Genomic DNA, 17,745 nt, shown 5'->3' on the forward strand with positions numbered 1-17,745 from the left:
CTAAAAATGCATTTTCCCATTGATAACACACACATATATATATATATATATATATATATATATATATATATATATATATATATATATATATAAAGCCCGGCCCCCGGCCAAATTTTTTTAACCCAAGGCGGCCCCCGAGTCAAAAATATCCGGGACCCCTGCAGTATAGGATTGTAAACATAACTAAATGATATGCATACATGGCTAACTAGTATGTATGCCTACACTATACGGTATATGATGGTAAACATAACTAAATTATATGCATACATAACTAAACTATATGTATACGTGACTGAATCCTATGTACAGTATATATGATTAAAATGATCTCCATACATGACTACATTATATGCATACATGACTAAAGTGTATGAAAACAAACAATATATTTATATGTGACAAAATGGTATGTGCAGTATATATGACTAAATTATATACTGTATATGCATGAATAAATTGTATGAATAGTATACCTGATATATATATATATATATACATATATATATATATATATATATATATATATATATATATACTGTATGTATGCATGTATGCATTTATACACATATGACCTAACCCTAACCCTTATATGTTCCCCTAGTGTCCAAATAACTCTAAATTATGTCTTTGTTACTTTAGTAAGCAACTAATTAATGGTGAATATCTTCCCCATACTAAAGTGTTACAATTTTTTTTAATGTAATGAATTAATTACGTTTATGACAACCTTTTTCCCAAAACTCAATATAGAATGTGAGATATAAGAGGATAATGTATACATTTATCATTTGTTTTCAAAACAGTTACAAAAAAGTGGGACCCCATTTTTATGCCTCGATGGAGTCCCTGAAACCCAATGTTCCCTCTAATTTTTGATGTGTGTGAGCAAACGCAAAAACTCCCTGAGCATTCAGTGGAGCCCATGTGAGCAACATCAGACGTGCACACTGTGGCTACACCAGCAGCACACCTGTCCCAAACCTGACTAAATAACAAGTTCAATCTCCATCCATCCACCCATTTTCTACCGCTTGTCCCTTTCGGGGTCGCGGGGGGTGCTGGCGCCTATCTCAGCTGCATTCGGGCGGAAGGTGGGGTACACCCTGGACAAGTCCCCGCCTCATCGCTGGACCAACACAGACAGACAGACAACATTCTCTTATTATTATAATCAAATGACAGCAGTCATTTCCATGAGGTTATTTTCTAATATAAGTGTTTAGGCCCACTTACAATGACAATAACAAAAAATATTGTTTTTCATGAACTGTGTACTTGTATTGTTTGTCTGGGTGGAGGTCCTGCTTTGGAAATAATTTGTACTCCTTTCAGACATTGCATTTAGTTCCCATTAAAACATTCACATGTTGCACAATGAGATGTAAGCAGGGGATCGTGTGTACATTCCTGCAACTTCCTGTTTGTAAAACATATATTTTTATTATTATTTTTTAATATACTAACAACATTTCATGATTAATATTTATAAATAAATAAAGATTCCTGATAAATGACACTAGAATAAGCACACATTTGATTGGTAAATCATAGTGTAACGACCTGGAATTACACTTTATGTGTGGTGTTGGAGTTGTCCGACTTTTTGTGTGGCTGTAAACGCATCACTGGCTAAGTGCCATATGTGCATGTGTTGGCGCAAGTGAGAAAGAGCGAGCGGCTGCTGTTGATATAACAAAGTTGCTTTTGGTCTGGTTTGTACTGCAGATAATGACCACTTTTGCTAGATATAATTTTTTTTACTAATGTTTTGGTGATGTGTTTATGGCCGACAACAAAGAGCTTTGCTCAGTAAAGTGATCAATGGAATTCATGTCCTCAAAGCGTCTCGACAGACGTTACAATATTTGAACAATGATGACGAAAACTGTTTTCTCTGTCGTGTCGAAAATTGTTATGCGCTTATTTTTTTATTTGATTTTGTGCGTGGCATAGATTTGCCGTGCGCAGAGGACGCTTGAGCAGTGCGCAATTGCACAGGCGCGCACCTTAGAGGGAACGTTGCTGGGACCCCATTTTTTTAATTCCTAGCGCCAACACTGATGGAGTATTGGTGCGGGCCGGTTCTAATACTAACCAAACATTATCCATAGATAATTAATTCGCGGGCCGGATCTGGCCCATGGGCCTGGACTTTGACATCCCTGTACTAGAGCATATATTTGAGCAGAGCCAGCAAATAGCAGTAAGTTCCACTAAGAACTTGTTGAAAGTCTCCCCAGATGATTGCACGTTGTTGTGTTCACTTCCTGTCGGTGTAATGCACACACAGCCCCGAAAGTGTGTGTCACTGTTGGCTGGAGTATCAATCTTTGGTGTGTTGTCCTTGTTGGAACTGTGCAATGGTCTGGTCATGAGTGGGGTACCTTGAGGATCATGTCCCCCGGCAGCAAGCGTCCGTCACGAGCGATGACACCCTCCCTGTATATGTCCTGGATGAGGATGCGGACCAATGGCGTCTCGTTGCCGCCGACGATACTGATGGCCAGCGGCTCCGAGGGGTCCACCCTGGTGATTTTAATACTGGTAAGCTCCCCGTCTGGGATCAGGTGATGGAGCTGAGGCAGAGCCAGCACTGAGGAGAGAAGAAGAAGAGCAAGGCTAAGTCCAGCTGCACAGCGCTGAGAGAGAGAGAGAAAAAAAAGGTTTTCAAAAGACGCCAAGTGAAACAGGAGAGGAAGTGAGAGAATAATAATGCTGGACAAAAAGGAGAGCAGCTGCATGGACTCCCTCAGGTTACTCAAACAAAGTCTATGGAGCCAAGAAGCAAAAAAGGCGCTTGGCTGATTGTGGAGCTCCGTGTTTGTGTGATTAGTCACATACATCTGTAGGAAATGTGCCTGGGAACCAGCTCAACTTCACATTTGCGCCGCTTCTTACACGCCAGCCTTGTTGTGAAACTCAGAAGAGGCTAAGTGTTTCCGAGCCTTGATTGGGGAGAAATGTTACATTCTTCTTTCTACAACACTTCAGTTCCAGTTTATTTCCAACATGCAGACGACACAATGTAATGCATCACACCATTCCAGTTCTTTCATTACAGCACGTCCGAAAAGGAGTAGGAAGAAGTACCATAGCAATTTTATCCAATTTCAATTATGGATTTGACGTGCAATCCATTGACTTGCCAGCCTTAACACAGTAAACTGTCTTCAGTAAAAGACAAAAACGTTGGATTTGTACGGATTTATGTGCTCCGAAGTTAGTTAGTTTGTTCCGATTTACATTCATTTTTTGCGTGTCAAACTCATTTTGGATCGGGGGCCACATGGAGAAAAATCTACTCCCAAGTGGGCCGGACTGGTCAAAATCACGGCACCATAACTTAAAAATAAAGACTACTTCAGATTGTTTTCTTTGTTTAAAAATAGAACAAGCACATTCTGAAAATGTACAAATCATAATATTGTTTTTCTTTTACACTTACAAGTTGCGCTTAATAGAATTCTACCTTTATTTGTCGATATTTATACTTTCTGAATAAATGATGTGATAATGTTCATCAGTCAACTCATTGGTGTTAATTTTCAATTTATCAAGATAAAAAAAAATGGTAACACTTTAGTATGGGGAACATATTCACCATTAATTACTTGCTTAGTAACATGCAAATTAGTAACTTATTGGCTCTTAATTAGTCATTATTAAGTACTTATTAATGCCTTATTCTGCATGGCCTTATTATACAACAACCCTAACCCTAACCCTCTAACCCTGACCAAATAACTCTAAATTAAGTCTTTGTTACTTACAATATGTTCCCCATACTAAAGTGCTACCAAAAAAAATATCAAAATCAAATTACAGGATGTTATTTATGTAGTTTGATCATTTTCCTCGACTGATGTACTAACATCATGTGGTTGTACATATGTAGCATCATCTACAAAAATACAAAGAATTGCTATTGCGACATCTAGTGGACACATTTAGAAACAGCTGTTTCTTTCATTCAAAATTTCAGGTACATTTTTATACTTAGCAAACTCATCCCGCGTTCTGGATAAAACCTGTTAGGGAGCCTGATCCGTCCCTCGGGCCGTACGTTTGACACCCTTAACCTACAGGAAACCTCGGTTTTCGTACACCATTTTTTTAAGGATTACATTTTTTAGATTTAGATTTAGACTTATTGTTCCCCTTAGGGAAATTCATTTTCACTGTCGTACATTTAAACAATAGACATTACACATCACAAAACAAAAATAACAAAAAGACATCCTACATGACCAACACACATTTATGGGCTAGTCAGACAGGTCGGCCATGCCTATAGCTGCAGGGATAAGACTTTTCTTGAGGCGGGCCATCCGGAATTTGATACGGAAATCGATTGCTGAAAACATGGCACAAACGTGTGTACTGCAATCCTGTTTTTTTTTTTTTTTTTTTTTTTTTTTTTTTTTTTTTTTAATTTTGCTAACACTTTTTTTTTATTTTTTATTTTATTTTATTTTTTTTTATTAAATCAACATAGAAAAAAACACACGATACACTTTCAACTAGTGCATCAACCCAGAAAAAAAAAAACCCCTCCCTCACCTATTCACACTCACACACACCCACTCACACAAAAGGGGTTGTTTCTTTCTGCCAACAATACTCTGGTTTCCACAACATGGACAACACTTCTGCAAGGGACACAACACAGTCCCTGAAGCACACTTGATTGTTTGTGCTGCTGGTCCACTAACATTTTCATTTAATTACTATTTTTTCTTTCTCTTTTCTCCCTTATGTAATTATTTTTATATACTGCAATCCTGTTTCAACATTTATCTAACAGCGATATCGCACGTGACTGTACGAAACCCAAAACCAGTGAAGTTGGCACATTATGTAAGCGGTAAATAAAAAGAAAATACAATGATTTGCAAATCATTTTCAACTTATATTCAATTGAATAGACTGCAAAGACAAGATGTTTAATGTTCACATTTTTTTTGCAAATAATCATTAACTTAGAATTTAATGGTAGCAACACATTGCAAAAAAGTTGAGCATTTTAACCTTTCCTTTTAACAACACTCAGTAAACGTTTGGGAACTGAGGAGACCAATTTTTGAAGCTTTTCAGGTGGAATTCTTTCCCATTCTTGCTTGATGTACAGCTTAAGTTGTTCAACAGTCCGGGGTCTCCGTTGTGGTATTTTAGGCTTCATAATGTGCCACACATTTTCAATGGGAGACAGGTCTGGACTACAGGCAGGCCAGTCTAGTACCCGCACTCTTTTACTATGAAGCCACACTGTTGTAACACGTGGCTTGGCATTGTCTTGCTGAAATAAGCAGGGGCGTCCATGAAAAAGACATTGCTTGGATGACAACATATGTTGCTCCAAAACCTTTCAGCATTAATGGTGCCTTCACGAATGTGTAAGTTACCCATGCCTTGGGCACTGATACCCCCCCATACCATCACAGATGCTGGCTTTTGAACTTTGTGCCTATAACAATCCGGATGATTATTTTCCTCTTTGTTCCAGAGGACACAACGTCCACAGTTTCCAAAAACTATTTGAAATGTGGACTCGTCAGACCACAGAACACTTTTCCACTTTGCATCAGTCCATCTTAGATGAGCTCGGGCCCAGCGAAGCCGGTGTCGTTTCTGGGTGTTGTTGATAAATGGCTTTCGCTTTGCATAGTAGAGTTTTTACTTGCACTTACAGATGTAACAACCAACTGTAGTTACTGACAGTGGTTTTCTGAAGTGTTCCTGAGCCCATATGGTGATATCCTTTACACACTGATGTCGCTTTTTGATGCAGTACCGCTTGAGGGATCGAAGGTCCGTAATATCATCGCTTACGTGCAGAGATTTCTCCAAATTCTCTGAACCTTTTGATGATATTACGGACCGTTGATGGTGAAATCCCTAAATTCCTTGCAATAGCTGGTTGAGAAATGTTGTTCTTGGACAATTTGCTCACGCATTTGTTCACAAAGTGGTGACCCTCGCCCCATCCTCGTTTGTGAATGACTGAGCATTTCATGGCAGCTGCTTGTATACCCAATCATGGCACCCACCTGTTCCCAATTAGCCTGTTCACCTGTGGGATGTTCCAAATAAGTGTTTGATGAGCATTCCTCAACTCCCTCAGTCTTTTTTGCCACTTGTGCCAGCTTTTTTGAAACATGTTGCAGGCATCAAACGCCAAATGAGCTAATATTTGCAAAAAATAACAAAGTTTACCAGTTCGTTAAGTATCTTGTCTTTGCAGTCTATTCAATTGGATATAGGTTGAAAAGGATTTGCAAATAATTGTACTTTGTTTTTATTTACCATTTACACAACGTGCCAACTTCACTGGTTTTGTAGTTCCTCCTCGCTGTTTTATAGCGGCTTTTAAACAACAACAAGCAGCGTTACGCGGCATTTACTGGAAAAGTACACATACTTATAGTAAATTGTTGCTCAGTCATAATAGACACATCCTGTTCTTAGGAGGCGACAACGTTGGCCAATAGCCACGGCCCCTTACTGACAGATATGATTCATTCAGTGTTTTATTCCCTTTTTTTTGTGCCAGGGATGAAAAATGACTCCTAATCCCTCAGCGGGCTGCCCCCCCCCCCCCCCTCCTTTGGTGTCGTCGTCGTCCGTTCTCCTCGCGCTGCACTTTCCCCACTCCAAAGTCAATATTGTGTCTGTGAGACGGCTTGGAGGGTGGAGAGCCTATTTAAAAGGGGACATAGGGGGACTAGCGCTAATATATAAGCCTCTCACACTCCCAGTATTTGCAGAATAATTACGGGCCTGCTGCAATGCAAGCAGCCCATATTATTATTGCTCATACTTCAACCTTTATTATTATTATTCTTTTTCTGCACGTTTCTCTTACAGTCATATAACTTGGTATGTGACATATGCTAACTATTATTATGGTCACGTTAGCTTTCTTGCATGCTAACATTAGCGTGCTAACCCTAAAGTGCTAACTTTTTTTTTTAGCTATTTGTACTCTTTTTGTCTGTGATTCCCCAGCCATACACCTTAGAGTCATATAACTTGGTATGTGACACATGCTAACTATTATTACGGTCACGTTAGCTTGCTAGCATGCTAACATTAGCGTGCTAACCCTAAAGTGCTAACTTTTTTTTTTAGCTATTTGTACTCTTTTTGTCTGTAATTCCCCAGCCATAAACCTTAAAGTCAAATAACTTGGTATGTGACACATGCTAACTATTATTATGGTCACGTTAGCTTGCAAGCATGCTAACATTAGCGTGCTAACCCTAGAGTGCTAACTTTTTTTTTTTAGCTATTTGTACTCTTTTTGTCTGTAATTCCCCAACCATAAACCTTAAAGTCATATAACTTGGTATGTGACACTTGCTAACTATTATTATGGTCACGTTAGCTTGCAAGCATGCTAACATTAGCGTGCTAACCCTAGAGTGCTAACTGTTTGAGCTATTTGTACTCTTTTTTTTTTTTTTGTCTGTAATTCATATAACTTGATATGTGAAGTGAAGTGAAGTGAATTATATTTATTTAGCGCTTTTCTCTAGTGACTCAAAGCGCTTTTACATATTGAAATCCAATATCTAAGTTAAGACACAACGGCAGTGACTAGGATGGCGGAAGCGGGGATCGAACCTGGAACCCTCAAGTTGCTGGCACGGCCACTCTACCAACCATGCTATACCGCCCCGACACATTCTAACTGTTATTATAGTCACGTTAGCTTGCTAGCATGCTAAAAATTACCGTGCTAAATTTTTGAGCTAGTTTTGCAACCGTTTACCCCAGAGTCATATTACTTGGTGTTTGATCTGTTGCCCGGATCATGTTCTGTTTGGTTTTGGACTCCCTCAGTTCCTGTTTTGTGCACTCCTGGGTTTGTTTTCGGTTTTCAGTTACCATATGGTAAAATGTTCTATTTACACTTCTGTTAAAATGTAATAATCACTTATTCTTCTGTTGTTTGATACTTTACATTAGTTTTGGATGATACCACAAATTTGGGTATCAATCCGATACCAAGTAGTTACAGGATCATACATTGGTCATATTCAAAGTCCTCATGTGTCCAGGGACATATTTCCTGAGTTTATAAACATAATATGCATTTAAAAACAATGAAGGAAGATTTTGTGATGCTAAAAATTATCGATGTAATCATTGTTGTATCGACTAGATACAGCTTTTGTACTTGATGTCGTTACAATTGACATCTGTGTAGACCAGTGTTGTAACGATACCAATATGTTGGTACCGGTACTAAAATTATTTCGGTACTTTTCTAAATAAAGGGGACCACAAAAAATGGCATTATTGGCTTTATTTGAACAAAAAAATCTTAGGGTACATTAAACATATGTTTCTTATTGCAGTTAAGTTCTTAAATAAAATAGTGAACATACTCGACAACTTCTCTTTTATTAGTAAGTAAACAAACAAAGGCTCCTAATTTAGTCTGCTGACATATGCAGTAACATATTGTGTCATTTTCCATTCTGTTATTTTGTCAACATTATTAAGGACAAGCGGTAGAAAATGAATTATTAATCTACTTGTTCATTTACTGTTAATATCTGCTTACTTTCTCTTTTAACATGTTCTATTTACACTTCTGTTAAAATGTAATAATCACTTATTCTTCTGTTCTTTGATACTTTACATTAGTTTTGGATGATACCACAAATTTGGGTATCGATCCGATACCAAGTCGTTACAGGATCATACATTGGTCATATTCAAAGTCCTCATGTGTCCAGGGACATATTTCCTGACTTTATAAACATAATATACATTTAAAAACAAACGAAAGAAGATGTTGTGATGCCAAAAAATAACGACGTAATCATAGCAGTATCGACTAGATATGCTCCTGTACTTGGTATCATTACAGTGGATGTTAGGTGTAGATCCACCAATGGCGTTTGTTTACATTTTGACGCCGGTGAGCTACGGTGTGTAGTGAAGCATGTTTAGCTATTCCTCGTCCTGCAGGGATGATACTTGTAAGAAACGTACTTTATTCGTCGCCATGGAGACCAGGATTAGTGATTTAGAAGTAGCTAAAACACTGCCGACGGCGGATGGACGTTAGCCGCTAGCTCGCTAGCCATGTTTTAAAGCACCTCTTCCTGAGGGCATTTCAGTGTTATAACTTCACCTTTATCTGTCATGTCTGCGTGATCATGTTTTGTTTTGGTTATGTTCGGTTTGGTTTTGGACTCTTTGTGCACTCTTGTTTGTCTTGTCACCATGACGACCAAAGTTTCACCAATCATGTCTGTATTATTTAAGCCGATAGTTGCCAGGAAGTCAGCCTGGTGACATTAACTTTGTTTGACTTCTGCTACCCATGTTACCATAGTTCCATGCCAAGTGAGTTTTGTCTATATTCTTGTCACAGTAAGTGTTTATTTGTTTCATGTTCATAGTTTTTTGCCCAAGTGCTAGTTTTTGTTTCATTAGTCAAGTTTGTTCTCCGCCTTTGTGCGCGCCTTTTGTTTGCACCCTTTGTTCCTTTTTTATAGTAAAATTAAATCATGTCCCTACCTTCACGTCATGTCCACTCCAATTTCTTTGCCTCTCGGGAAAACAAACCCTGCCATAGTCCACGTCAGGGGTCACCAACCTTTTTGAAACCAAGAGCTACTTCTTGGGTACTGATTAATGCAAAGGGCTACCAGTTTGATACACACTTAAATAAATTGCCAGAAATAGCCAATTTGCTCAATTTACCTTTAGCTCTATGTTATTATTTATAATTAATGATATTTATCTTTGTGGAAACACTGATCATCTTAATGATTTCTCACAGTAAATATATATAGAAACAGATAAATATCAATATGCAACACTTTATTTTTATATTTTCTCTAAGTGCACATTTTTCAAATTGAACATTTTCAAATGATCACTTCTAAGACAGTCTTGTGAAATCACAATATCCCATTTTAACTAGCTAGCCACTAACATTTTTTAACCAATCATGAATTACTTTGCACCATGTTTGTACAAATAACTCATGTAAAATACAAAAGTAAACTCTCAAATTTTTAAATAAATCATGTCACACTTTGAACTGGACACCAAATCTGTTATCTGTTTCTTTGTCAGTTAGTGAAGACCAAGTCTTTAAAATATTTTCTTGGATTTTCAAGTTCTATTTGAGTTTTGTCTCTCTTAGAATTAAAAATGTCGACCAAAGCTAGACCAGCTTGCTAGTAAATAAATACAATTTAGAAAATAGAGGCAGCTCACTGGTAAGTGCTGCTATTTGAGCTATTTTTAGAACAGGCCAGCGGGCGACTCATCTGGTCCTTACGGGCTACCTGGTGCCCGCGGGCACCGCGTTGGTGACCCCTGGTCCACGTTATGACATTATCATTAGTTTTTAGGCCAAAATGCGTCCGTTCTCCCTTTTCTGTCTACACACTGTGTCTGCTTGTAAGTACTCCGTGATTGTGCGCTGCCGAACATGCTCGTCTGCTCGTAAACCAGCAATGTCACGACGAGACTTGGACGCGGGCCCGCGGGGGTGCAGGATTTGTACTTTTCAGAGGCGGTATAGTACCAAAAATGATTCATTAGTATCGCGGTATTATACTAATACCGGTATACCGTACAACTCTAGTTGTAATAATGTTAGTCTCTCCATCCTTCCAATGAATATTTAATCAGGCTCTCCAGCGACGGCCGCGTGGAACTATTTCTTCCCCGATCGTTTGTCATCCTTACGCAACAACGTTCCTCTTTTGCCTGTTCCACTTCCACTTGGGCGTCACAGCACAGCCCAGGCCCTGTGCGGGTATTAAGTTAATTATCACCGCGGCCTAATGGATCCGGCAGGTTGTGAACGCTGCCGTCCCGGGAGGCTCTTCCATCATTGTGGCGCAGAGTTGTTAACCCCCGACTGTGGCGGGTGGAGGAAACGTGACGAGGCTCTTCGTTCTGTGCCCCCCCCCTGGCCCCCGTGTCCAGGAGCGCCTTAGGGCAGCCACGCTCCCTCCTGATTTGTCTCTGGCGATGCACCGGCGGTCTTACGCAATCTGCGGCTGAATTATTAAAAGGAACATCTGCTTGCGCTCAGAGCTCATGTCACCTTCCTTGTTCGGCGGGAGGAATGTCACAAATACACATTCTCTTCGGAAGCCTCTCCGGGGGGGCCGACGACGCACAAGAAGCATCCTTTCAGCAAAGTATCCATACCTCCTTGTGGCACGCTGGAATTCCTGGCGTTGTCCCTCTCCTCCGACGTCTCGTTGTTGACGGCCGTGCCACTCTTGGTCCTCCTGAGGACGCTGAAGGCCCGGTTCAGCCTCCGAAAGGAACGACTCCTCACTGCACAGAGAGAGGAAGACCTTTTATAGAGCTCGGCATCAACATGTCCGGACATGTCTGACACAAGTGCGGTGGATGCTGAGTATTCTCAGCCGATTGGTCAACCTGTGTGAAGTTGTATCAAGCACAATGTTACACTGCAAAAACTGAAATCTAAGTAAGATTAAATATCTCAAATAAGGGTGATATTTGCTTATTTTCTGTCTGATAAGATAATTCTTCTCACTAAGCAGATTTTATGTTAGAGTTCCCTCTAAGGTGCGCGCCTGTGCAATTGCGCACTGCTCAAGCGTCCTCTGCGCACGGCAAATCTATGCCACGCACAAAATCAAATAAAAAAATAAGCGCATAACAATTTTCGACACGACACGGACACGACAGAGGAAACAGTTTTCGTCATCATTGTTCAAATATTGTAGCGCCTGTCGAGGCGCTTTGGGACATGAATTCCATTGATCACTTTACTGAGCAAAACTCTTTATTGTCGGCCATAAACACATCACCATAACATTAGTAAAAAAAATGATATCTCGCAAAACTTGTCATTTTCTGCAGTACAAACCAAACCAAAAGCAACTTTGTCATATCAACAGCAGCCGCTCGCTCTTTCTCACTTGCGCCAACACATGCACATATGGCACTTAGCCAGTGATGCGTTTACAGCCACACAAAAACTCGGACAACTCCAACACCACACATAAAGTGCAATTCCAGGTCGTTACATTATGATTTACCAATCAGATGTGTGCTTATTCTAGTGTCATTTATTAGGAATCTTAATTTATAAATATTAATCATGAAATGCTGTTAGTATATTAAATAAATACTAATAAAAATATATTTTTTACAAACAGGAAGTTGCAGGAATGTACACATGATCCCCTGCTTACATCTCATTGTGCAACATGTGAATGTTTTAATGGGAACTAAATGCAATGTCTGAAAGGGGTACAAATTATTTCCAAAGCAGGACCTCCACCCAGACAAAAAAGTACACAGTTCATGAAAAACAATATTTCTTGTTATTGTCATTGTAAGTGGGCCTAAACACTTATATTAGAAAATAACCTCATGGAAATGACTGCTGTCATTTGATTATAATAATAAGAGAATGTTGTCTGTCTATCTGTGTTGGCCCTGCGATGAGGTGGGGACTTGTCCAGGGTGTAAACCGCCTTCCGCCCGAATGCAGCTGAGATAGGCTCCAGCAACCCCCGCGACCCCGAAAGGGACAAGCGGTAGAATATGGATGGATGGATGGAGATTGAACTTGTTATTTAGTCAGGTTTGGGACAGGTGTGCTGCTGGTGTAGCCACAGTGTGCACGTCTGATGTTGCTCACATGGGCTCCACTGAATGCTCAGGGAGTTTTTGTGTTTGCTCACACACATGAACAATTAGAGAGAACATTGTGTTAGAGTGTTTTACTTGTTTTAAGTGTTTTGGTCCTAAATGATCTCAGTAAGATATTACAGCTTGTTGCTGAGATTTGATGACCTATATTGAGTAAAACATGCTTGAAACTAGAATATCAACTGATGCAAAGCTGTGTCATCAACACTCAAGTATAAAACTACTTTTTTAAAGTAATAATTTCTTACATCATGCATGAAAAAAAACATCATGTTGCCGAGCGCATATCATTATGTCAAGATAATGGCACGAGCATTTACTTATTTAAGAATATTTTTCAACATATTGAGCAAAAAGGTCAAAAAAAAATTCTACGAAGAAAAGTGCACTTGTTAGTGAGAATATACTTATTTTAAGATATTTTATGTTCATTGAGTTTAGCTAATTTTACTTGTTTTGGAAAGTCTTAACAAGCCAAATTTTCTTGTTCTATTGGCAGATAATTTTGCTTAGTTCAAGTAAAATACCCCTCATTTTTGTATTTTTTTTCTTCTTGTTTTTGAACACTGACTTTTTGCAGTGTGCATGTTTATTCTCCAAAAACAGACAGGATAAACAGCTTGGAAAAGAGAGAAACTCTTATCTCCAGTCTTTCTCATGTCTTGTATGGATGGGAAAACTGAAAATAAAGAATCTTTGAAGTGTGGGTTTAAAAAAAGCTGATAATGGGAGTCTTAAAAGGCCTCTAGAAGAACTTCAAAACCCTCCACACACGCTGCAAGTAATATGTCCGATAATGGCTTTTTTGCCGATATTCCGATATTGTCCAACTCATAATTACCGATTCCGATATCAACCAATACCGATATATACAGTCGTGGAATTAACACATTATTATGCCTAATTTTGTTGTAGTGCCCCGCTGGATGCATTAAACAATGTAACAAGGTTTTCCCAAAATAAATCAACTCAAGTTATGGAAAAAAAAATGCCAACATGGCACTGCCATATTTATTATTGAAGTCACAAAGTGCATTATTTTTTTTAACATGCCTCAAAACAGCAGCTTGGAATTTGGGAGGAGGATGAGGTGGGTGGGGTTGATGTGACGTGGTAGGGGGTGTATATTATAGCGTTTTGGAAGAGTTAGTGCTGCAAGGGGTTCTGGGTATTTGTTCTGGTGTGTTTATGTCGTGTTACGGTGCGGATGTTATGTTTGTCATTCTTGTTTGGTGTGGGTTCACAGTGTGGTGCATATTTGTAACAGTGTTAAAGTTGTTTATACGGCCACCCTCAGTGTGACCTGTATGGCTGTTGACCAAGTATGCGGGCATTCACTTGTGAGTGTGTGAAAAGCCATAGATATTATGTGATTGGGCATGCATAGGCAGTGCCTTTAAGGTTTATTGGCGCTCTGTACTTCTCCCTACTACCGATCATTTCCGATATTACATTTTAAAGCATTTATCGGGTATAAGGCGCACTGTCGAGTTTTAAAAAATGAAAGGATTTTAAGTGCGCCTTATAGTCGGAAAATTACGTTAGATCCCAAATACACAACGACAGATGCAAATAGGTAAGAAAAGTTTGTTTTGCATAATAGGTGCCCTTTAAGTGGGGGAACTCCTAAATTGAGGTACTCACAATCTGGATTTAAATTGTCAAGCCGTGTGTGTGTTTGTGTGAGTGTGAGTGTGTGTGTGTGTGTGTGTGTGTGTCTTTAGAGCTCGCGACCACAAACAATGCACTCATACTATTTCGCCAAACTTCAACAACACATGATTGATGATTGACATGTTGAGAACCTTCCAAGGGTCTGTCCATGATGTCGCTTCACGCTTGACTCTCAACAAGCGTGTGTGATGCATCTGTTTCCGTAAAGAGGAGCCGCTCGCGACCAGCAGCTCGACAATTAGCAAACCCAATCTGTGCTCAAGGTTGCGTAACTGCGGCGTGATGTAACACGCCACAGATTGTCACGGCGATGTCCAGAAGGTGCTTCAAACGGGCCCCCGGGGGACCCCATGTCTGGCTTTTCTCAGGAGAAAAGACAGCGGACCATTTGCCACGGACTCTACAGCGCCATCCACCTCCCCTGCCCTGGCGGACCTGTGTAGACGCGATGGCTCCTGACAGCCACATTATTCTTTAAAAGGCTCCAGCGGCTCCTGGGTTTGGCAGCTTGTTCAGCATTAGTGACGCTCACGGTGGCGGCGGTTGCTGCTACCGAAAGTGCTGTGCGACGTCATTTGGTGTCCCCACTGACTGCAGGTTCACTTCATAAGGTGGTGGGAATGGGGGAGTTGTCGTCACCGGGGACTAGAAAGGCATGCTAGCGCCAGGCTATATTTAACCTGCTTATCCTTGACGACATTGGGCCCCATTCAGCAAACGTTCTTAAGAATTTTGTTCTTAGGCCCACTTACAAAGTTTTGAAGGAGATTTTTGTATTCACCAATGTTTTCTTAGCTGGGATTTGTTCGTAGGTAAGAACAAAATCTACGAGTGCTCCAGAGCACTCTTAGGGTGACCTATTTGTTCTTAAGTGTGACAAGTTCCCTTACTTCTATTGTCTAATGTTAAATTAATATCATAGATATATATATAAATAGATAGGTAGATATATATATAGATACATAGAGATATATATATATATATATATATATATATATATATATATATATATATATATATATATATATAAATACATAGATTGATAGAGATAGATATAGATATATATAGAGATAGATAGAGATATATACATATATATGTACATATATATATATGTATATACATATATATATATATATATATATACATATATAAATATATATATATATATATATATATATATGTATATATACACAGTATATATATATGTGTATGTATATATAGATGGATAGAGATAGATAGAGACAGATATAGATATATATATAGAGAGATACATAGATAGATAGCTAGAGATAAGACAGACAGAGACCTATAGCAAAAGGAGCAATATATAGACATTTCAAAATACCGTGTGCACGCACGCACGTACGCACGCACGCGCACACACGCGCACACACGCGCACACACACATGCAAGCACGCACGCGCACACGCAAGGGCACGCGCACACGCAAGGGCACGCGCACACGTATGCACGCACGCACGCACACACACACGCGCACGCACGCACGCACGCACGCACGCACACACGCATGCACGCACACACGCACACGCATGCACGCGCGTACACACGCGCACGCACGCACGCGCACGCACGCGCACACACGCACATGCAAGCGCACGCACGCGCACACGCACGCTATGGCAATGCTTTTGCTGCTACTGCAAGATGCCACAGATCGCGCCCTAGCATATTTCACAACCATGTAGACCTATTTGCCCGAAGTGACAAATATTTAGTTGAACACTTTAGGCTACCTCAGCAGTCCCCCCTTTCTTAAACTTACATTTTGACATTACGTACTCCCCCCCCCCCCCCCCCCCCCTCCCCGCGAGATAATGAACACATTTCTCTTCTGTAATCTGTTTGTGTTTTCTCCGTGTGTTTGATGTTCGACTTTTCCGCCGAAATCGTGCCCTTATATGGGGAATTAAGGGCGTTTACTTATGCAAATTATGGAATCAAGGGTGTTTACATATGCATGTTGGGGAAATAAGGGCGTGTTTATATGCAAATTATGATAGACACGCACGCGCTAACCATTTGGCATTCAGCAACTTAAGAACAGCAGGTGGGAACAATTTGGCCGTTTAAGAACATGTTATGAATTTGAATGGACTCCTCTTAGGAAATCACTTAGGAAGAAAGATAAGAGGAAAAGTTAGGAACTTATTGCTGAATGGGGCCCAATGTACTTTGGCAGCGAACATTTCCCCCGTCATGTTTTTCTACTTGTTCTAGATTGGTGCAAAAACCCGCTAGCGATGCTAATTGGCTGGCAATTAAAAGAAATGCAACCCACATGTGTGCAACTCACACTCACTCTTCTTGCTGCCGCAGCGCGCCGCCAGGCTGGTGGTGCTGCCCGACTGGCTCTGGTCCTCCATGCTGGGGTCGAAGCCCGGGTTGACCAGGCCCGCCTCTTCCGCCAGCAGGGCCACGGCGGCGGAGGCGGGGCCGTCGCCGGGCAGCGTGGCGATGGTGAGCTCCGACGTGCTGTCGGTGCACTCGCCCTCCTGCGAGCGCCGCTTCCTGTCCGCCGACAGGCCATAGTGAGAGGCGCCTTTACACCTGCGGGTGGAAAAAAGACGACGGGTCAGCAAGTCGCGTTGACAACAACTTTATTCATCTTTTTGTAATGAGCGATGTGTCGAAGCAGGTAAGGCAGCGATGAACGCTCGCTAAAAGTCAACACATTCATGAGGCCGACTACTGAAAAGGTCACAGTGTGAGCAGATTACAGCATTTCCTCTGCCTGAGTGTGGTGTGAATACAAAAAAGTGATATTTATCCATGTTGTCGTTCCTGGTTACTAAACACGACGGCGGACCCTAAAGAGACAAGGGATCAAGAAAGCTTTGTCCCTCTCACCAAGTTAAAGTTAAAAGTTAAAGTACCAATGATAGTCACACACACACACTAGGTGTGGTGAGATTATCCTCTGCATTTGACCCATCCCCTTGTTCCACCCCCTGGGAGGTGAGGGGAGCAGTGAGCAGCAGCGGTGGCTGCGCCCGGGGGTCATTTTGGTGATTTAACCCCCAATTCCAACCCTTGTAAATGACAAAAAGTAAACTACAAGTAAATAACTATTAAAAACCAAAAACTAAGCATGCATTCAGAACCGCCATCATGTACTGTACACCAGTGTTTTTCAACTTTTTTTGAGCCAAGGCACATTTCTTTCGTTGAAAAAATCCGGAGACACACCACTAGCAGAAATCATTAAAAAACAAAACTCAATTTGACGGTAAAAAGTCGTTGTCACAATTGTTGGATATGACTTTAAACCATAACCAAGCATGCATCACTATAGCTCTTGTCTCAAAGTAGGTGCACTGTCACGACCTGTCACATCACGCCCTGACTTATTTAGAGTTTTTTTGGTGTTTTCCT

General features: G+C 40.5%; 1 protein-coding gene across 3 annotated transcripts in view; it reads right to left on the bottom strand.

Annotated features, from left to right (window-relative positions):
- The window catches only part of lnx1 (ligand of numb-protein X 1), a 114,782-nt gene that overhangs the window by 16,703 nt on the left and 80,334 nt on the right, over positions 1-17,745 (bottom strand). For 2 of the 3 annotated variants that reach the window (XM_061978093.1, XM_061978096.1), the window contains 3 exons: positions 16,667-16,920; positions 11,194-11,325; positions 2,388-2,596 (listed from right to left, as the gene is read on the bottom strand). In XM_061978093.1, coding sequence (XP_061834077.1) covers positions 2,388-2,596; positions 11,194-11,325; positions 16,667-16,920 — 595 coding nt within the window. The remainder of the gene's footprint in view (positions 1-2,387; positions 2,597-11,193; positions 11,326-16,666; positions 16,921-17,745) is intronic. The other variant, XM_061978094.1, reaches the window with a different exon arrangement.

The sequence above is a fragment of the Nerophis lumbriciformis genome, linkage group LG18 (assembly GCF_033978685.3).
Source record: "Nerophis lumbriciformis linkage group LG18, RoL_Nlum_v2.1, whole genome shotgun sequence".
Taxonomy (NCBI): Eukaryota; Metazoa; Chordata; class Actinopteri; order Syngnathiformes; family Syngnathidae; genus Nerophis; species Nerophis lumbriciformis.